The sequence below is a fragment of the Theropithecus gelada genome, chromosome 11, assembly GCF_003255815.1.
Source record: "Theropithecus gelada isolate Dixy chromosome 11, Tgel_1.0, whole genome shotgun sequence".
In the NCBI taxonomy this organism is placed as follows: domain Eukaryota; kingdom Metazoa; phylum Chordata; class Mammalia; order Primates; family Cercopithecidae; genus Theropithecus; species Theropithecus gelada.
The window spans coordinates 58853347-58875597 of NC_037679.1; the positions used below are offsets into that span (position 1 = coordinate 58853347).

The following is a 22251-nucleotide window of genomic DNA, read 5'->3' on the forward strand; positions in this document are numbered from 1 at the left end:
CCATGTGATGCCCTGCACCACCTTAGGTCTCTACAGAGTTCTCGGAAGGCTCTCGCCAGATGCAGCCCCTTGACCTTGGACTTCTCAGCCTCAGAACGATAAAATATATATTACTTTTCTTTACAAATTACCCAGTTTCAAGTATTCTGATATAAGCAACAGAAAATAGGCTAATATATCTACTTAACAGCATAAAAAGAGACTTGGAAACAGAAATTTATACCATGTCCCTGAGTAAAATATTAAATGTTGTAAAATGCTAATTTTATCCTAAATAATCTCTAAATTTGCTATTCTTCCAATCAAAATCTCAACAGGTAAAATTTAGAACTGTAAAACTCTTAGAAGAAAACAGAAAAGATTCATGACGTCGGATTTGGCAATGATTGCTGGGTTATAATAACACTAAAAGCACAGGCAACAAAAGTAAAAATTAGATAAATTGGACTACATCAATCTTTAAAACTTCTGTGCATCAAGGGGACACATCAACAGAGTAAAAAGGCAATCTATGAAATTGGAGAAAATACTTTTAAATCACATATATAGAATGATTAATAGCCAGAATATATAAGAAACTCCTACAACTCAACAAAATAACTCAGTTAAAAAAGACTTGAAGAGACACTTTTCCAGAGAAGATATACAAATGGTCAACAAGCACATGAAAATATGCCCAACATCACTAATCATTAGGGAAATGCAAATCAAATTCACAATGAGATGTTACTTCACAACCATCAAGATGGCTACTATCAAAAAAGCTAATTAAGTGTTGGCTATGATGTGAAGAAATTGGAATCCTTGTGTATCATTGGTGCAAATTTAAAATGATGCAGCCACTGTGGAAAACAGCATTGCAGTTCCTCTTAAAATTAGAAATAGAATTACCATAAAATCCAGAAATTTTACTGCTTGGTGTGCATCCAAAAGAATTAAAAGCAGAATCAAAGAGATATTTCCAAATCCATATTATAGAAGCATTTTTCACAACAGCCAAAAGGTGGAGGCAACGTAAGTGTCCATTGACAAATGAATGGATCAACAAAATATGGTAATACACACATGGAATATTATTCAGCCTTAAAAAGAAAAATCATGTCATATGCTACAACATAGATGAATCTTGAGAACATTATGCTAAGTGAAATAAGCCAGTCCCAAAAAGATAAATATTGTATGATTCCACTTATTTGAGGTACCTAGAGTAGTCAAATTCACAGAAATAACAAGTAGAATGGTGGTTGCCATTGAGAGATAGGGGGAGGAATAAATAGAAAGTTTTGTTTAATGGGTACAGAGTTTCAGATTTCCATAATAAAAAAGCTTTGAGATTGATTAGATAATAACATGAATACACTTATCACTATTGAACTGTAGACTTTAAAAGTGGTTAATATGGAAAATTCTATGTTATGTGTATCTTCACAATTTTTTTAAAGTTCAATAGGGTAATTATGCAAATGTAACATTTAAAATCAATAGAGGAAGATGGATTATTCAATAAATGATGCTAGGACAACTGATCATTAATTTGGGAGTAGGAAGGAACCATAGATAAATTATAAATCTGAAAATAAATAAAATTATATGAAGAAAATAAGGTAAAATATTTTATAATTGTGGGGCTGGTCAAAGTCAGACTAAGCAAGATACAAAATCCAGAAGCCTTAAGTAAATACACAGATAGAACACTTCATAAAAATTAAAACTTTTACACCATAAAAAAAATAAATACCAAGAAACAGGCTGGAAAAATACTTTTAAAATATTTTTAACAGACGAAGTCTGTTAAATATATTTGGTCTAGAATATACAGTCTAGAATATAGAATTCTGTTTGGTCTAGAATATACAGTCAATTCTTGCTTTCACAGTAATTTTATTCAATAAAGCCACCACGAACACCAAATAAGTAAATACTAAATCATTGCTCCTAAGAGAATGAAGGTTTAGATTCCTGGAGCCTCTGGTCACAATATTTTTATCAACTGATCAATACAAAATCTTGTTTTGAATATGCTTCTGTTTAAAGACAACTTATTTAACATATGTTTTTGATTTATTAACATTGAACTCACAGCCATGAGTTCCAACTCATGTCTCAGTGAAGCTTATCTGACACACAGATTTTCTCCATAAGGTACATCACTAGTGTTTCCTATGCCTCTAGAAACACTAGAAAGTACTTCAGCACTACACTGGAGGCCATTTTAAACAGTGAAATGCCCAAGGAAAACCACAAAAATTTTTTTTTTAAAAAGTGGCATTAAATATAATATGAAAAGGACACTTGTTTCTTGTTTACAATATGGGAACTGAAACAAGAAGGCAGAGTGTTGTCTTGTTCAACCTCAACTGGGACTCGACTGGGAACATGTGCAATTTTTCACTGCTCTGTGCATGTCCATGAATGAGAAGAACCATGAAAATAACCATTTATGATCACAAATTTTAGCAAATAAGTGAATTTTAAAATATGGCATCCACTAGTAATAAGATTTAATGTTTTAAAATACACTTCAAAATCAATTATTTGAAAAACATAAGAAGTAAAAGTAATTTGATTCACATGAGAAAAAAATACAATTGCCTCAAACATCTAAAGGGAAACAAAAGTTCTCTCTCACTAATATTCAGGAAAATCTGACTTTAGTCAACAGTGATGATGATGGCTGGGCATGGTGGCTCACACCTGTAATCCCAGCACTTTGGGAGGCCGAGGCGGGTGGATAGTTTGAGGTCAGGGGTTCAAGATCAGCCTGACCAACATAGTGAAACTCTGTCTCTACTAAAAATACAAAAAAGAAAATTAGCTGGGCATGTTGGTGCATGCCTGCAGTCCTAGCTACTCGGGAGGCTGAGGCAGGAGAATCGCTTTAACCTGGGAGGTGGAGTTTGCTGAGATCGTGCCACTGCACTCCAGCTTGGGCAGCCAAGTGAGACTCCATCTCAAAAAAATAGTAATAATAATAATTGATACCTCTGATATGGTTTGGCTGTGTCCCTACCCAAATCTCATATTGGATTGTAGCTCCCATAATCCCCATGTGTGATGGTTAATACTGAATGACAACTTGATTGGATTGAAGGATGCAAAGTATTGCTCCTGGGTGTGTCTGTGAGGGTGTTGCCAAAGGAGATTAACACTGGAGTCAGTGAGCTGGGAAAGGCAGACCCACGCTTAATCTGGGTAGGCACAATCTAATCAGCTGCCAGTGTGGCTAGGATAAAAGCAGATAGAAGAACGTGAAAAGAAAACACTGGCTTAGCCTCCCAGCCTACATTTTTCTTTCATGCTGGATGCTTCCCGCCCTCAAACATCAGACTTCAAGTTCTTCAGCTTTGGGACTCAGAGTGGATTCCTTGCTCCTCAGCTTGCAGATGGCCTATTGTGGGACCTTGTGATCATGTGAGTGTAACACTCCTTAATAAGCTCCCCTTTCTATAAATATATATATATTTATAGATATATGTATATATTTATAGATATATGTATAGATATATATTTATACATATGAGAGGTGGAAATGAGCACCCAGGGCCGATTCCAGCTCACTGGGGATCCCGGCAAGAGGAGTGACTCTAGATTTGAACATCTATTTGGGAGCCACTGTCTTTTATGGATCCTTAACAGATTTTGGCAATTTGAGACAATTTTTTTAAATATTGAATTTCTAAGAAGAAAAGCAACTCATAAATGTATCTATGTATAAATATATATCTATACATATATCTATAAATATATATATTTATATATATGAATGAGAAGAACCATGAAAACAACCATTTATGATCACAAATTTTAGCAAATAAGTGAATTTCCAAATATGGCATCCACTAGTAATAAGATTTAATGTTTTAAAATATACTTCAAAATCAATTACTTAAAAAATATGAGAAGTAAAAATAATTTGATTCACATGAGAAAAAAATACAATTACCTCAAACATCTAAATATATATATATATATATATATACACACACAAACACACACAGACAGAGAGAGAGAGAGAGAGATCCTGTTGGTTCTGTCCCTCTAGAGAACCCTAATACACCATGTGTCATGGGAGGGACCTGGTGGGAGGTAATTAAATCTTGGGGGTGATTACCCCCATCCTGCTTTTCTCATGATAGTTAGTGAGTTCTCATGAGATCTGATGGTTTATAAGGGTATTTTTTCCCCCTTTGCATGGTACTTCTTTCTCCTGCTGCCATGTGAAGAAAGACATTATTTGTTTCCCCTTCTGCCATGAACTAATATAGTAAATTGGTACTGCAGAGAGTAGGGGACTGCTATGAAGATACGTGAAAATGTGAAAGTGACTTTGGAACTGGGTAACAGGCAGAGGTTGGAACAGTTTGGAGGACTCAGAAGAAGACAGGAAAATGTGGGAAAGTTTGGAACTTCCTAGAGACTTGGAGGGCTCAGAAGACAGGAAGATATGGGAAAGTTTGGAGCTTCCTAGAGACTTGTTGAATGGCTTTGGCCAAAATGTTGATAGTGATATGGACAATGAAGTCCAGGCTGAGGTGTTCTCAGATGGAGATGAGGAACTTTTTGGGAACCGGAATAAAGGTGATTCTTGCTATGCTTTAGCAAAGAGATTGGTAGCATTTTGCTCCTGCCCTAGAAATCTGTGGAACTTTGAATGTCAGAGAGATGATTTAGGGCATCTAGTGGAAGAAATTTCTAAGCAGTAAGCATTCAAGAGGAAGGAGAGCATAAAAGTTTGGAAAATTTGCAGCCTGACAATGTGGTAGAAGAGAAAAACCCATTTTCTGGGGAGAAATTCAAGTGACTGCAGAACTTTGCATAAGTAATGAGGAACCAAATGTTAATCACCAAGACAACGGGGAAAATGTCTTCAGGGCATGTCAGAGACATTCACAGCGGCCCCTCCAATCACAGGTCCTGAGGCCTAGGAGGGAAAATATAGTTTCCTGAGCTGGGTCCAGGGTCCCTCTGCTGTATGCTGCCTCACGACTTGGCACCCTGCATCCCAGCCACTCCAGCCCTGGCTAAAAGGTGTCAAGGTACAGCTTGGACCATGTCTTCAGAGGGTGCAAGCCCCAAGCCTTGGTAGCTTCCATGTGGTGTTGGTCCTGCAGGTCCAACAGAAGACAAGAATTGAGGTTTGGGAACCTTCGCCTAGATTCCAGAGGATGTGTGGAAAATGCCTGGATGTCCAGGCAGAAGTTTGCTGCAGGGGTAGAGTCCTCATGGAGAACCTCTGATAGGGCAGTGTGAAAGGGAAATGTGGGGTTGGAGCTCCCAAACAGAGTCACCACTGGGACACTACCTAGTAGAGATTGTTTTAGAACTTTAAGGTTTAATGACTACCCTATTGTATTTCAGACTTGCATGGGGCCTGTAGCCCCTTTGTTTTGGACAATGTCTCCCTTTTGAAACCAGGTGTATTTACCCAGTATCTGTATCCCCATTGTATATAGGAAGTAACTAACTTGCTTTTGATTTTACAGGCTCATAAGCAGAAGAAATTTGCCTTGACTCAGGTAACACTTTGGACTATGGACTTTTGAGTAAATCCTGAAATGAGTTAAGACTTTGGGGGAATGCTGGGAAGGCAAAATTGACTTGAAATGTGAGAACATGAGATTTGGGAGGTACCAGGGGTGGAATGATATGGTTTGCTTGTGTCCCCACCAAAATCTCATCATGGATTTTAGTTCCCACAATCCCCACATGTCATGGGAGGGACCCAGCTGGAGACAATTGGATCATGGTGGCAGTTACCCCCATCCTGCTGTTCTCATAATAGTGAATAAGTTCTCACAAGATCTGATGGTTTTAAAAGGAGCATTTCCCCCTTTGCTCGGCACTTCTTTCTCCTGCCACCATATGAAGGATGTGTTTGCTTCCCTTCAATCATGACTGTAAGTTTCCTGAGGCCTCCCCAGCCCAGCGGAACTGTGAGTCAATTGAACCTCTTTCCTTTATAAATTATCCAGTCTCGGGCAGTTCTTAATAGCAGAGTGAGAACTTACTAGAACAACCTCTTAACAAAAATGGTCAGATAGGCCGGGCATGGTGGCTCACATCTGTAATCCCAGCACTTTGGTAAGCTAAGGTGGGCAGACCACCTAAGGTCAGCAGTTCAAGACCATCCTGGCCAACACAGTGAAACCCCATCTCTACTGAAAATACAAAAATTAGCTAGGAGTGGTGGTGAGTACCTATCATCCCAGCTACTTGGGAGGCCAAAGCAGGAGAATCACTTGAACCCAGGAGGCAGAGGTTGCAGCGAGCCAAGATTGTGCCACTGCACTCCAGCCTGGGCGACAGAGCAAAACTCCATCTCAAAATAAATAAATTAATTAATTAAAATAAGTCAGACAAAAACGATCATACAAACAATTCATTCCATACTGTCTTCAGCTGTCCCTACTTTATCCTCCCTGTAGAGCAATTGTGATGATTCAAGACAAGTGAATCAAAAATACCTAAAATGATGTTGCTATGGTTTGAGTGTCTCCCCGCAAAACTCATGTTGAAATTTGACTGCTATTTTAATAATATTAAAAGAGGAGACTATTAAAAGATAATTAGACCATGAGGACTTTGCCTTCATGAATGGATAAATGTCATTACTAATGGAGTGTGTTTGCTATGAAAGGATAAGTTCAACCATCTCTCATTCTCTTGCCCTCTCTTACCCTCTGCCTTGGGATGATGTAGGAAGAAAGCCCTCGCCAGATGCCAGCACCTTGATATCAGACTTTCCAGTCTCCAGAAATGTGAGAAGTAAATTTCTTTTCTTTATAAATTACCCAGTCTGTAGTATTCTGTTACAGCAGCACAAAATGGACTAAGACAGGTATGGATTGAAATGAAAAATGAATGAATGAATAGGTAGGTAGATGGATGGATGAATGGATCAATGGATAAATGGATCAATGGATAAATTGATTGAATGAGTAATGAATGGACAGATGCAAGCAATAACTTGGAAACTATTCTACAGAAACTCATGGTGTCATAATGAGTCATTATGACTTTTTACAACTTATGGCATTTATTTTTTCAGAATTTATAAAATCTTTATTAGAAAAATTAGATCTGCTTGTCATAAATAATTCAATGTTTAAGTATATAAAGCAGGAAGTTAAAGTCTCCCATGAATCTTAAGCCTTAGAAATAACCACTATAGCAGCATAATATACATACTTTCAGATTTTCTGAGCACATACAAATTAACATTGCATATATTAGAAGGCACTTATTATATGAGGTTGGTTTATACTATACATACTGTTGTTTAACCTGCCAATCCTACCAAAACTGACAGAGTGATGTCTCTGGAGGCCACAGACAAAACAATAAAAAAATTGCATTTGTATAGTAAACAATTTATAGAGAATCTTGCATTTATATTGAAAGAGCTTCATAACAATCCTACAAACAAACAGGAACTAGCCTCTGCATTTTAAAGAAGAAAAAGCAGAGGGTGAGTTACTTGCCCAAGATTTTACGACCAACAAATAACAATCAGGGCAATTACTTTAACTAAATTATAAGGTTTCTCAGAGCAGAAACCACACATAATTCCGATTTTGTATCATTTACAGTACCTGGCACAAAATTATAAATAGGTATGAGGAGGGTGTGATGTTTATATTGCTCACTGTTCTATGCCATACATATAACAAACGCTCAATAAACATCTGTGAAACAAATGGATGGAAAGATGTATAAAAGAATAGGAAATGGGAAGAGATTCTAAATGAACTAAGATGCTTATCAAACCATCATTTTTTTTTAATTTGGCCAATAAATAACAAATATGTTTAGCAGCTCACCCACTCTGTAAGCATAATACAACATGATAACCAATATCATTGATATCAATATCAAAATGATATCAATTGAATATACTCTAGATAAGAGTGACATAAGCAATTACTGATTTCCTCTTTAACAGTGAAATGCCATAGCAAAAAATATTGAACAGTAGACACTATACACCCTTATTATTACTATGAGAAGTTATTCCCTGTTTATTTTCTAAAATTTTATATCAAATATTCACATGGAATTTGGCTCAAACACAATAGATATGGAAACTATAAAAGTATAAATAGTCCACAGGGACTATGGGAAAGTATAAATAGTCCATAGAATTATTGTGAAATATAAGCGAGACAACGAATGTCAAGTGCTTATCACTGCACTTAGAATGTGGTAGGTACCCAATAAGTGTTAGATATGTTACTAACATCAGTATTAACATCATCATTGTTAACATCATTATCATAAGGCTTTCCTAAAATGATTTAAAAATTGAGGCTTTCCAAAGGCAAAATTATAGTTCGTTTATTTTAAAAGTTATAAAAATAACTGCACAAAATGATAAAAATCTAGATCACAGAAATGCTTGAAGGAAAGTTGAAATGCATTTTTCTGTAAGTAAATGTATGTCCCATCTTCTGCCTAGATGCAGACAACAGGCATATTATCCTAGAATGAATATATGAGAGATGAAATGTCTACTGACCTAATTTCTGTAGCTATTGTATCCGTTTCTTATAGCCACTGTAACAAACCTCCACAAACTTAGTATTATAGCTTAAAATAACAAAATATATTTTCTGACAGTTATTTGGATCAAAAGTTTAAAAGACATTTCACAGGGCTAAAATTAAGGTGTTAGCAGGGCTGGTTACTTCTGGAGGCTCTAAATGAGAATCTAGGCCCGGCATGGTGGCTCACGTCTGTAATTCCAGCACTTTGGGAGGCTGAGGCAGGTGAATCACCTGAGGTGAGGAGTTCAAGACAAGACAGGCCAACATGGTGAAACCCCATCTCTATTAAAAACACAAAAAATTAGCTGGGCATGGTGGTGCAGGCCTGTAATCCCAACTACTCAGGAGGCTGAGGTAGGAGAATTGCTTGAATCCAGGAGGTGGAGGTTGCAGTGAGCCGAGATGGCATCACAGCACTCCAGCCTGGGTAACAGAGCAAGACAACATCTCAAATAAGTAAATATATAAATAAATAAAAATAGAATAGAATCTGTTCCCTGCCTTTTTCAACTTCAAGGGGCCACCTGCATTCCTTGGCTCATAGCCTCTTCCTCTACCTTCAAAGCTAGCAATGTAACATCTTCAAATCTCTGCTTTCCTCATCATATCACACTATAAGTACCTTCATAATTACACTGGGCATGCATTGATAATCCAGGATAATCTCCCATAAAATCCTTTAGTTAACAATATATGTCCCTTTTGTTACATACAGAGACATACTCACAGGCTCTAGATATTAGAATTTGGACATTTGGGGAGGAGCATTATGCTGTCTTTATCACAGTTCATCCTCTGGACACCAAATAATCACATTCTTCCACATGTAAAATCCATTCATGCCATCTCAACATCCCATAAATCTTAACCCATTACACAACATCAACTTAAAACTCAAAATCTCAAAAATTCAAAAGTCCCAAATCTCCTCATATAAATCAAGTATGAGTCAGACGCATCTGTGAATCTGTGAAACTGGAATAAAAAGTTATTTGCTCCTAAAATTCAATGATATGACAAGTGTAGGGGAACAGTTATAGATATCCCCAACCAAAGAGAGAGAAATGAAAGATAAAAAGTGAGTCAACAATCCGAAGCAATTCAGAATTGCAATTGGGTAAACTCCATTAGGTTTCAAGCCCTGGGAATAATGCTTTGTAGTTCTCAGCTCTACCCTCTCGGTCTTCAGCCCCACCCTCTGAGTCCTCCTTCCTATTCCATAAAGGTTAACTTATGTTTGCAAACCCAGTAGTTTCATAAGCCTATTTCCTGCCTGCAGAATTTCAGGAATCCAACAGCCTTCTTCCATTTTGTCTTCTGTCCCTTTAAGTCCAAGCTACCAAAGTCTCTGCTAATAAACCATTCGTGAAAACACACTGTGGGTCTCCCAGGTATGTCACAAGAACTTCCTGGATAATCCCAACTCTGAATCTCATCTCAGCATAATTCATCTCATCATAATTCAGATTTGCTTAATCTCTTCAAAGAGCCCTCTGTGTGGTTGAATAATCTCAGTTTTTGATCCTCCTGAGGCACTAGAAACAAGTTATCTAGCCATGTTTTCAGCTTTCTCTCTAAGTACACTCCTTGACGGTGAATCTACACATTTCAGTGTTTTTTGCAATCTGGATAGATTGAGAATGTTCCAACCATCAAGTCCTGGTTTCTTTTTGCTTAAACGTTCTTCCCGCAATTTATCTCTTTCCTCCTCTCACATTTCAGTATAGGTAACAAGAGGAAACCAGGCCACACCTCCAACACTTTATCTAGAAATCTACTCAGCCAAATATCCAAGCTCATCACCTACTAGATCTGCTTTGCACATAACCATAGAACATAATTCCTCTAGACTATCTGCTATTATATAGCAAGTATGTCCTTTCCTCCGGTTTTCAATAACATGTTTCTCATTTATTTCTGAGTCCTTACCAGAAGCAACTTTAACATTCATATGTTTATTAACATTCTCTCTACAATGATTTAGGTATTCTCTAAGATCGTACAAGTTCTCTCTACCATTTCCCCCACTTTCTTCTGAACCCTTACAGTAGTGACTTTAACATTCATGTTTGTATAAACATTATGTTTATGACAATTAGGTAATCTCTAAGACAATACAGGTTTTCTCTACTATATCACTTCTTTCTGAGCCCTTACTAGCAGAATCTTTAACATCCATATTTCTGTTAAAGGCAATCTAAGCTTTTTATATCATGCTCCTCAAAATTCTTCTAGCTTCTACCCAATGCCCAATTCCAAAGCCATTTCTGTATTTTTATGCATCTGTTACAGTAGCACTCCACTTCCAGGTACCAAAATGTGGAATAGTTTCCTAGGGCTACCATTACAAATTACCATAAACTTAGTTGCTTATAACAACACAAATTTATTCTCTCGTAGTTCTCAAGGTCAAAGTCTAAAATGATTCTCTCTGGGCTAAAGTTAAGGTGTTGTAGGGCTATCTCCTTCTGGAGGCTCAAGGGGAAAATTCACTTCCTGTTTTTTCAGCTTCCAGAGGCCTCTTGCATTCCTTTGGTCCATGGCTGCATCACTCTGACCTCTACTTCCACCATCACATATCTTCTGACTCTGACCCTCCTGCTTTTCTCTTACAAAAACCACTGTGATTACAACGGCTCCACCATGTAATCCAGATAACACCCACAATTCAAGATCCTAAACTGAAGTACATCTGCAAAGTTCCTCTGCCACATAAGGAAATATATTCACAGGTTGTGGAGATTAGAATGTAAATATCTTTCAGGGGAATTATTCTGTATACCACAGCCATGTTCATTATTAACTGATTTATGTTTAAAATATTTGACCCATACTTTCAATTGCATAGTTATAAGTACTAACCCCACTGATTGCCTATCTTACTGAACTAATATCTTGCCATTTCCACATTTCAAATGTTGGTTCTTTTAAAAGTTTTGGGAAGAAAAAATTTAGAAAGAGAATAAAACTATATATTGAATTAAACAATTCCCAGAGCAGTTATATGAATAATATCTCAATTCATTATTACGGTTCAGAGTATTTCCAAAGTATGTAGTAGTTTTATTGTAGGGGGAGAGGGAAAAAGCTAAAGCCCTCTCATAAGACCATAACTATTCTGATGTTGAAAGATAGCTCAGGGGTCATCTCCATTTCAAGGCTGAGAAAAATAAGCCCCAGAGAGGTTAAATTATTAACCCGCCGGGCGCGGTGGCTCAAGCCTGTAATCCCAGCACTTTGGGAGGCCGAGACGGGCAGATCACGAGGTCAGGAGATCGAGACCATCCTGGCTAACACGGTGAAACCCTGTCTCTACTAAAAATACAAAAAAAAACTAGCCGGGCGAGGTGGCAGGCGCCTGTAGTCCCAGCTACTCGGGAGGCTGAGGCAGGAGAATGGCGTGAACCCAGGAGACGGAGCTTGCAGTGAGCTGAGATCTGGCCACTGCACTCCAGCCTGGGCGACAGAGCAAGACTCTGTCTCAAAAAAAAAAAAAAAAAAAAAAATTATTAACCCAATGACACAAACTCCAATAGAGAGGAGACAGCATATAAATTTATTTTAATATCTAATGACTAACTATATAGAAATCTGATTTAACAGCAAACACATAGAAAGCTGCTGCATTTTCATTAAAGGAATTTCTTAATCTCAAGTTCAGGTAGTTTTTTATTTAGCTATCTGAGCTTTCAGGTAGTTTTTTATTTAGCTATCTGAGCTTCTCAAGTCTTGAGGCAAATGCTAAAAAGGTGGTTTTCTAAACAGCTAGAGGAATTTCAGACAAACCCCATCAAATTCATTAAAATAGATATTTGCCAGAATGCTACATAGGATGGTTATCAAGCCAAATGAAAGAGGTTCCACTGTTGTCAGTCTACTGACTGGTGTGGAAAATCCAAACGTCTATAGGCTCTACAAGTAATGTAGTTTCTGGCTTCCTTGGAGACCAGTGCTCTAATGGAACCCTAAGACAAATATCTTGTCATATATGTGTATAGCATGAAAGAGCTTTTTAAAAAATCAGTAAAAAAAAGCCCTTAAGTTAAATTTTGCTGTGTCCAATACTACCTATCCAGTTGTCCCTTACGAAAAACACCAGAACCACTTGGATACTTTTAAAATGTTAATTTACTAAATATGTATTTGGTGGCTTGGTTTTTGCCAATTACAAGATAAGTAACATAGACTTGAAGTGGAAGTTAAGATATAAAGACTTTAGGAAGGCCAGTAAAAAGTGCTATTGATATGTGAATAGGCATCTCAATAAATAAAATAAAAATACTCCAAGTATCCAAAATAATCACACATTTCAATAAGAAAGGAAGAAATTATGTTTGCATTGACTTATACAACTAAAGACTCAAGTGGGCTGGGCACGGCGGCTCACACCTGTAATCCCAGCACTTTGGGAGGCCGAGGTGGGCGAATCACGAGGTCAGGAGTTTAAGACCAGCCTGGGCAATATGGTAAAACCCAATATGGTAAAACCCTGTCTCTACTAAAAATACAAATTAGCCTGGCATGGTGGCGTGTGCCTGTAGTCCCAGTTACTCAGAAGGTTGAGGCAGGAGAATCACTTGAACCCAGGAGGCAGAGATTGCAGTGAGCCAAGACCTCGCCACTAACTCTAGTCTGGGTGGCAGAGTAAGACTCCATCTCAAAAAAAAAAAAAAGACTCAACTATGGCTATGGCTGTGTGTGTGTGTGTGTGTGTGTGTGTTCATATGGGTTATTATGTGGATTGTTTTCAATAAAGATATTATAATCTTATTAAATTGATAATATTTACAATACCTGGCAAAATTCTTTAGAGCTTTTTTTTTTTCAATACAATCTGATGGTAAAGAATAGAGCATAAATGTGATGTTTAAGGCTCTTTTCACTCCATAGCCAGGGTACAAATGTCTAGGTAAAAGTTTAAAAATTGCATCAACAGTTTGAGGGTGAGTCAAAACATAAAATTTATCATGGCTGTAGAAACAGAAAAAAAAATTGCTAATAAAATAGCTTTTTACCCTGGTAACAGAAATAAACTTCCCAATAAAAATAGAAATTATAAAGAAAATGAAAGTTACATCTAAGAACTTTAAACATTTCACTGAACATAATTCCATACCCACAAACACATACACATGGTCTTACATAAATTGAATCTCACCTATACTATGAGTTTGAAATCAGTTTTTCTCTTTTTCTTTAAGAAAAAAAAAAAGGTTAGGGATATCTTTTCATGTCAATAAATAGGAAAACCACATAATCATTTTTAGGGCTGTAGACTTCCCATCACAGAAGGCTCCATAATTTATTTAAGCAATCCCCTATTGTAAGACACTAATGCTGTTTATAATTTTTTACTCTACAATAAACATTGATAAACATCCTGTACTAACGTGTTTACCAATGTATTCAATTCTCTCTTTAAAATAAATGTCTACAACTAGAGGAGCTGGATAAAAGAGTTGACAGAGAATGTATATTAAAGTCTTGCTTCTCACAGAAAATTTACCTCTAACCTTTTTGAAAGCAAGTTGCCAGAATGCATTAAGGTCCCCAGATGGGTGGAGGGTCAGGGAGAGTGGTCTGCTGAGCTGTGGAGAGTGGTGGGGCTGAGGGTGGGGTGGAGAGGGTGGTGTCCCTGCCCTGAGGTAGGGGCTGTTGGGTGACAGAAACAAAGGGGTGTGTGATGGGGCAGGTCACAATGGGTAGAGGAGGATAAAAGTGGTCCTGCAGGGTGGTTTAGCAGCAGCGGATGGTTCAGGTTGGGAAGAAGAGCAGTGGGACTGCCAGTTCAGGTTGTGGAATCAAAGAGCAAAGGTTGTTGTGAAGTGGAATATCAGGCTCAAATGGAAGTCCCTCCCAAATGAGCACTGACATCTGTGTGCCTGGACATCCACGAGGGCTCCAACATCTGCGCTCCTGACAGCTCCATGCACTAAACAGGGCACAGTCTGGATCCAGGGGACCAACTGTCTCTGGCATTGAGCAGTTGGCAATCAATACCCCACCCTGTTCTGAGTCATTTGGGGACAAAAAAGAAAGCCTGTAAAACACAACTGCTGGCCCACCTGCCAGAGTGGCCAAGGAAACAGGATGCTCACTAAGGCATGTTAAGGAAGGTGTGGAGCAGCTGCTGGGAACTGCCTTGATAAAAGAAAGACATGGAGGAGCAGTGTATGTTACCGTATTACACTGCCCAAAGCAGCCCCGCAATGGGCATGTTTAATACCTCCATGGGGAAGCTTCAGCGGCAACTGTACAAAGGCGAGTATACTATATTCAGGTATGCACCCATGTTTGAGAGCGACTTTATCCAGATCAGCAAAAGAGGAGAAGTGATGGATGTGCACAACCGTGCCCGAATGGTAACAGTGGGCATTGTTCGCACCAGCCCCTGCCTCACACTACCTGATGTCATGCTGCTGGCCCGACCAGCTGCTGTCTGTGACAACGCCAGGTGTGGTCCTGCCACCCAGAAAACAGATACTCCGCCTGCAGAGATCTTAGAACTAACCAGACTGCTTCCCTTGATGTTTGTGAAAATAACCATCCACAACAGCATAAAAAAACAGCTCCACCTGAAGCTTGCCACTGGCCGCTCTTTTTATCTTCAGCTGTGTCCCCCCTCAGATGCAAGTGAAGACCTTTTTGTTCACTGGGAAAACCTTGTTTACATCCTGAGACCACCAGTGGAGGCTTACAGTGGTACCAAAGCTATCCTAGCTGGGAGCACATCAGACTCATCTGTGTTTGAGGAAGTGCAGAGAAGCCCAGTGGTGAGTCTATGCAGAGACTAGATGGGGCCAGGATGCTTTTGGGGAGAGCAGGTAAAGGTCCTGTAGAGCCTTTGGTGTTGCAGCTCACCTGGGAAATGCATTGCATTTGGAAGGTCTGAAGGCCAAATGAGCTTCCATTTGGAGGCCATGGCACATTGAGGAGGTTCCTAGTGCTTCTCCAGTGTTCCCCAAACCTGAATTTCAGAGATTTCTTAGCTGTCAGCAACTTTTCATTTTATATTCACAGCTGTTCATTCTATATCCAATGTTGTAATGCTATCCAAAGCATCCTGACCAGTCTATTCTGAAACCCATACTATGACCTAGGTAGGCTGATATGTTGTAGGACATGTCTCCCTGCGATTGCCACTTATATACATTGGTGGCAACACAACATGCTTGTGTACATGTGCAATACTTTATTTTTGTTGTTTACCTACAGGAAGAGAAAGGAGATCTTGCTGGTCTCACTTTTTTTGCTTATTTGTTTTCTCCCTAGGGATATGCCATGAAGTTCTGTGAAGAGAAGGAGCAATTCAGAATCAGTAGACTTCACATGAATGCTGAAATGTTTGGGTCCACCTATTATGATTATACAATAGAGATATGAATCCAACATACCTCCCACATATACTACATTCAAGAGTTCACACATTCCTGCAGTCATAAAACCTATAGTGCCTGATAAAGGGGCAGGGTGGCAACAACAGTAGTGATGACAGTAAGCACCACCGCAGGTGCCATGGATGTGGCTGCAACCAAGTCTGCAGGCTCAGAAGAGAAACACAGCACTGGCAAAAGCAGCCTTCAAAGGTCCAGGAGGAAGTATAGCCAGCATGGCTATAGTGGGTGCTTCTATGTCTTAATCTTGTTACAGCAAGGGCTGCATAGACATTCTTGTCCTAAAAGGGTACTTCAAGCACATCAGTAAGTGCTACTGGCCTCTCCCTAGAGAGCAGCATGAATGTGGTGACTACAGGAGCAGAGAGAGACTGTCAATGCAACAGCCTTGTCAGTCTCTCTCTGCTCCTCAAAGACTGACTCTCTGCCACTCAGCATTGGGAGTCAGTATCTCAACTCTGCAGGATGAGGCCACATGAGTGAATGGGATGGAAGTCAGAGGGTCTCTACCTAGCTGGATTGACTCTGCAGTAATAACCTCAAAGTCTGGTACTACACATGGTGCAGAGGTGGACATCTCACCTAAGACTGTGGAGGGGAGCAACATGATTCACCATAATAAAATCCATCAACTCATATTATCTGCTCTAATAACATATGCTCTATTGACAGGAAGGGTAGCAATAAAACTAATAGCAATTTATGATCAGGCTCTGAAAACTATCTTTTAACATTCCCTTAACTTTACATTTTTTATTATAAAAAATAAATAGATGACATAAAATTAATAGATGACAGAATAAAATGTTGAAGATTACTCTCAAAGATATGATCCTACATCAGAAGAATTCTTCTAAAACTATTTTCCAAAATATAAAATGAGAACCCAGAAACACACACACACTCTGTCTCCCTCTCTCGTTCTCTCTCTTGCTCCAGGTTTGAATCATAGCATTGCCACACATTAACTGTGACTTTTAGTAGACTGTTTCTTTAAATGGTCACCTTGAGATTATACATGTATAATATCTGGTACATAGTAGGCACTGTGTAAATGGTGGTGTTGAGAAACAAATTCTGAGTTTAATCATACTTTCCAGAAAGGGCTTAATTTTCCCAGTCTTTTCACTCTTGATTTCCATTCTTAAATCTTAATTAACTGCTTTGCAATTGTCCCATAAAAGCTCTATTTACAGTAAATCTTCTTAGTATCTTCCCAATAATTTTAATCCCCTGATATTATTTAGAATTCTAAATTTTCATGAATTTGTACAAACTTCAATCTAGTCACAACAGAAAGACAATTTCAAAGCACTCATCTTTTAGCTGATTCTCTCCAATTTTACTATTCTTGGAGACAGAAAAATAAAACAACACCTAATATAGGATCAATTCATAATCTGGAAAAAAACTGGAAATTAGATAATTTTAGAATTGCAAGATCCACATCCATGGGATTAGCCAATATTCTAATTTTTCAAGTAAAAAATCTGCTTTAGTCTAAAGTAATACCTCATATGGTTTGATAATCCAGAACCAGAATGTATAGGCAACCTGGCCCCCAATTAAGTCTGTATTGTTTCCGTAATACTAATGTTTCTGATGAGCACTATGCTTTGAATATAAAAGATATTTGATACATGTTTGCTGGATCCAATCAAGGGCTCTAAATGCGAAATATAATTTATTCCAATCCAATAAATCTGGGGATATAAAATTTTACATAGTACTGTACTAATGGTACAGATCCCAAAGGTTCCTGTATATATTGTAAGGAAGCAGTTTACCAGTAGACCCTCACAGCGCTTATGGCTTAATGATTTTTAATGGTCTCCAAAAGTGCTTCAGACCCGAAAAAATGGCTTCAAAATATGAAAAACATTTCACAGGTTAGATGTTCTAGCTTTGTGAATTTCAAGGTTACATTACTGAGAAATCACATCTAATCATAAATCACTTTTCAGCAAATAATGTCAAATGAAAAACTTTTTAAAATAAAACAATTTTTGTTGTTCACGTGGTATGTAGTCCAGTATCATATGATACTGGAGACTCCCTAAGAGGCTTTAAAATGAACATATTGCCAACTCTTAACAGAGACCAACTTTATCTTTGTATTCAAGGACTGTCAGCATGCTTACCACATTGTAGTACCTTGATAATCACAGAAGGGATCATTGCTAAAAGCACTGCACATTTTGTATCTCTTCTCTAAATCTTCAATCTGACTCAGTCTCTTTTTAAATTGTATATTCCTTTGGTAAATATTTCAATCTGCTTCTCATTACAAATCGTGATGCTTATTACCATCAATCAGATCCTGTTCCTAGGTAACAGTTTTCTTAAAATTCTAAAACAATACATATCCTGGTACCTCATCTCTTGTAATCAAAGTTTAAGAGATAATTTAGATGATACTTATAATAACAGAAAATATTTAAAAATTACCATTTGTCAATGGTTGAGATGGTTGAATCCTAGGTAATAAACTAAAAAACCAGATGAATTCAAAAATGTTGCAAATTGTGTATGTGTGTATGTGTATACACTATATATGTAAAAATATACTATATATACACACAGAAATATGCTACATATAGTATATTTTAATTGCAAAACTATAAAAATTATTTAATATATTTTGCAATAAAACATATATAAACATGTTATATATACATAAAACATGTTTATATGTGTATATATATACACACATATGCACACACTAATATAAATGCTAAAGGATAGCCCTTAAACAATAATATTCAGAGACACACACACACATTCTTAAGAATTTATAGTGAGTGGCTGGGCACAGTGGCTCACGACTATAATCCCAGCACTTTGGGAAGCCAAGGTGGGCAGATCACCTGAGGCCAGGAGTTTGAGACAAGATTGGCCAATATTGTGAAATGCCATCTCTACTAAAAATACAAAAATTAGCCAAGCATAGTGGCACACCCCTGTAATCCCAGCTACTCAGGAAGCTGAGGCAGGAGAATCGCTTGAACCAGGGAGGCAGAGGTTGCAGTGATCCAAGATCGTACCACCACACGCCAGCCTGGGAAACAGAGCTAGACTCCGTCTGAAAAAAAAAGAAAAATTTATAGAGAGAGAAAGATCAGTAAAATAGTCTTATTGCTGGTTTGTTAGATTAAATCCAGTTAAAAAAAAATCTGCATCTCAAATACATTTATAGATTTAATGCAGTAACAATCAAAATCCCAATAGAGATGCTTTTTAAACTCAACATAGTAATTTCAAAATACAGATTTTATAAAGCAAGCAATCAAGTCAGCTACTAGTTTTAATTTAATAATGAATAATATCAACACTGAGTCATGTGGTTTAAAAAGTAGAAAGGCAGAAGTAACCAAGCCTTCAGAAGTAAAGCCAAAACAAAAGGATAAAAACGAGAGGAATGTGAGTTATTGTTCAATGGAAAGTCATAGGAAACTATGTATCAACAAGCAAAAAATAATATAAAGCCATAATTGAAATTTATGTTAAAGGGAGTTCTAGATAAGACGAATTAAATGAAAAATAGAACTGAGAAGCTTAATCAATTGGATAGTTTTTAAAAATTACATGATGCACTTGTACACATACAAATTAAGACAAAAAGAAAGCTGCAGACTGGAAAAGATTTTGTGGTAAATGTAACTAGAACATCTGAGGAATTAATAAACTTATTGAACAATACCAGTCTTCACCAAGGAAATGGCCAAAGGGAAAACAAATCTAATATTAAAAATTGTAAACCAAAAGCAAGTTACTACCAAGCCTAATAAAATGTTAGTAAGGTGGTAGAAAATCAGATACAGTCATATTGTTGACAGTTTTTGATCTGCAGTCATCTGGCCATTACAGTAAATACCCTGATACTTTATTTTGTTTCAATAATTCTTTTTAAGATATAAGGTAAAGTAGTGGTTAGGAAATGCATTTTTACAAACACAGTTTTATGAGGGGAAAAATAGGTTAAAACATTTAATTATTGATAAACTGCTAAGCAGATAAGGGTAAGCTAATAAAATACAACATATGCTTGTTAATTTTCTTTCCCTTTACCCATGTAGATATGAGGTAAAAAACTATATGTAAAATCTTTAAGTGAAGACATGACACCCTAGAATATACACATTTGTTCACTGAGATTCAGTCAACTATTACTTCATTCCAATTATATTTTGGGTGTTTTTTGTTTGTTTGTTTTATATACATCAGATTTTGCTTGATAAAGAAGACTTTTTTTCTTTTGTTTTCTTTTTTTTATTTTCTTTCTTTCTTTTTTTTTTTTTCTTTTTTGAGACAGGATCTCACTCTATCACCCAAGCTGGAATGCTGTGGTGTGATCACAGCTCACTGCAGCCTCAACCTCCCATCTCAGCCTCCTGACTGGCCAGGGCTACAGAGGTACACTACCACGCCTGGCTTATTTTTGTATTTTTGGTAGAGATAAGGTCTCACTATGTTGCCCAGGCTGGTCTTGAACTGCTGGGCTCAAGCAATCCACCTACCTTGGCCTCCCAGTGCTGGGATTACTGGTGTGAGACACCACATCCAACGCATTCTTCTGATTTGCCAGGAACTACTCGTTAGACTGCAGATGCTGAGCATCAAAGTTTGAATCTCTACCTTTATGGAACTCACAGTTTAGTATGTATCGACAACAATTCTGTAAAGGTTACAGTAAACTGTCTTAAAGTCCTATGAAGAGATTTTTTAAGTACTATATACTGATTTGAATATTCTACTTTGCTTTCTACAATAAATTAATACTGAAATTTGAGTGGCTATGATCAAATTATGATACAGACATATGGAAGATGTGATGGTTTCTTAGACATAATTGCTTTGTATTTGTTGTGACAGAAAAGAAAATATCTTTGAGATGTAACGCTTTTCTGGATAAGTACTGTGAATCCTTTTCTGTCCTGGACTGTTTTCGCCACCCACATTCTATGTAATTAACCTCTTGCCATTATACCCTTTCATATTAAGTTATTTACTTATTGTGCAGAGACATTTTCACCATGACTTCAAATTTCCTATCTCTGGAATATTTTAGCCATTTCTGAAACTCCTCTAAGGGCATATGATTCACAACATTCAACAGGAACCTGAAGGTGATACTATAGAATTAAAGTAGACTTAATGATATGAAATGACTTGAAACTAATAGTCAATATTTTAGTGTTCCGTTTTCATTTTTGGATTTTATTCCAAAACCTTCAGAAGTACACATTCACATTATTCTACAATGTTCCATTGTGATGAGAAAAATATAATCACTGGTTATGCTTTTAAAGAGCCATAATATGTTTCCTTATATCTGTAGATAACTTTTAGTTACTTTTTTAAAATAGCATTCTTTAAAATGATATATTTCTGGATTCAAAATATTAAAACCTCATAAACAAGACAACTTTTCTGCATTATAACCAAACTAAATAATATTAATTTTTTACATAAATTATGTCTCTGCATATGCACACATCTACACACTAAGTTATATGCACATTTTACTTGAGACTTTGAGAAAAACCACGAAGTAAACAAGATCTTAATTTGATTTTTGAAGGGGAGGGAGATTTTAACTTAAAAACATAGGCAACCATTTTTGTTTTATTGTACCTTAATAAAAGCAAACTTTTACCTGTGCAAGCATGGGGAAGCCAAGGTTCCTACATCCATTACATGGAGTTAATGCTTCCCAAAGTCCTGATGGCCCACACGTATTTTCATCATCATCCTCTTCTTCCACTTCTCCTGGTGACAAATTGATTGTAGATGAGGTTCTCTGAAATTAAATTTATATCATATCAATATATTATATCAATGATATTTAGATATCTTAACACCAATTAAATTCTGTAAATGACACGTGGTATATCTTGGTAAACAAGTCAGCTCACTTTTAACCATAGTTACATGGTTGTGCCCTGTGACTGAGACAAAAATATGTATAGTCCAACTTAAGTTAAAAGTGAAAAAACTGGGTGTGAAAGGCTTATAAAATAATATATGAAGTTCATAATGAAGAATAGAACATGATAATGGCCTAATAAAATATTTGAATAGCAACAAATGAGAAAAATCTTATGGTTTATCGAGAATTTAGGTTTAGGCATAAAATTAAGGAAAAATGCAGTCAGGGCACTAACAGGAAAATATTTTACTGAAATGGGAATTCCTGATAAACCTGTTTGTTCAGAATGCCACCAAAATAAAACTTCATAAAATTTTATATCATACATATAAAAGGGGTAACAGTTTTAAAATTCATAATGAGACTTCCATATTGAGCACATATA

The 22251-nt window shown here is 37.0% G+C and overlaps 2 protein-coding genes across 8 annotated transcripts in view; one reads left to right on the top strand and one right to left on the bottom strand.

Annotated features, from left to right (window-relative positions):
- The window catches only part of ANKS1B (ankyrin repeat and sterile alpha motif domain containing 1B), a 1261968-nt gene that overhangs the window by 905685 nt on the left and 334032 nt on the right, over positions 1-22251 (bottom strand). For all 7 annotated transcript variants that reach the window (XM_025401059.1, XM_025401058.1, XM_025401057.1 and 4 more), the window contains one exon: positions 21594-21737. In XM_025401059.1, the coding sequence (XP_025256844.1) occupies positions 21594-21605 (12 nt within the window). In that variant the 5' untranslated portion in view covers positions 21606-21737. The remainder of the gene's footprint in view (positions 1-21593; positions 21738-22251) is intronic.
- Positions 14282-16640, top strand: FAM71C (family with sequence similarity 71 member C). Its single transcript, XM_025401112.1, has 2 exons — positions 14282-15316; positions 15816-16640. The coding sequence occupies exons 1-2, from the start codon at positions 14702-14704 to the stop codon at positions 15924-15926; spliced, it is 726 nt and encodes a 241-aa protein (XP_025256897.1). The 5' UTR covers positions 14282-14701; the 3' UTR covers positions 15927-16640.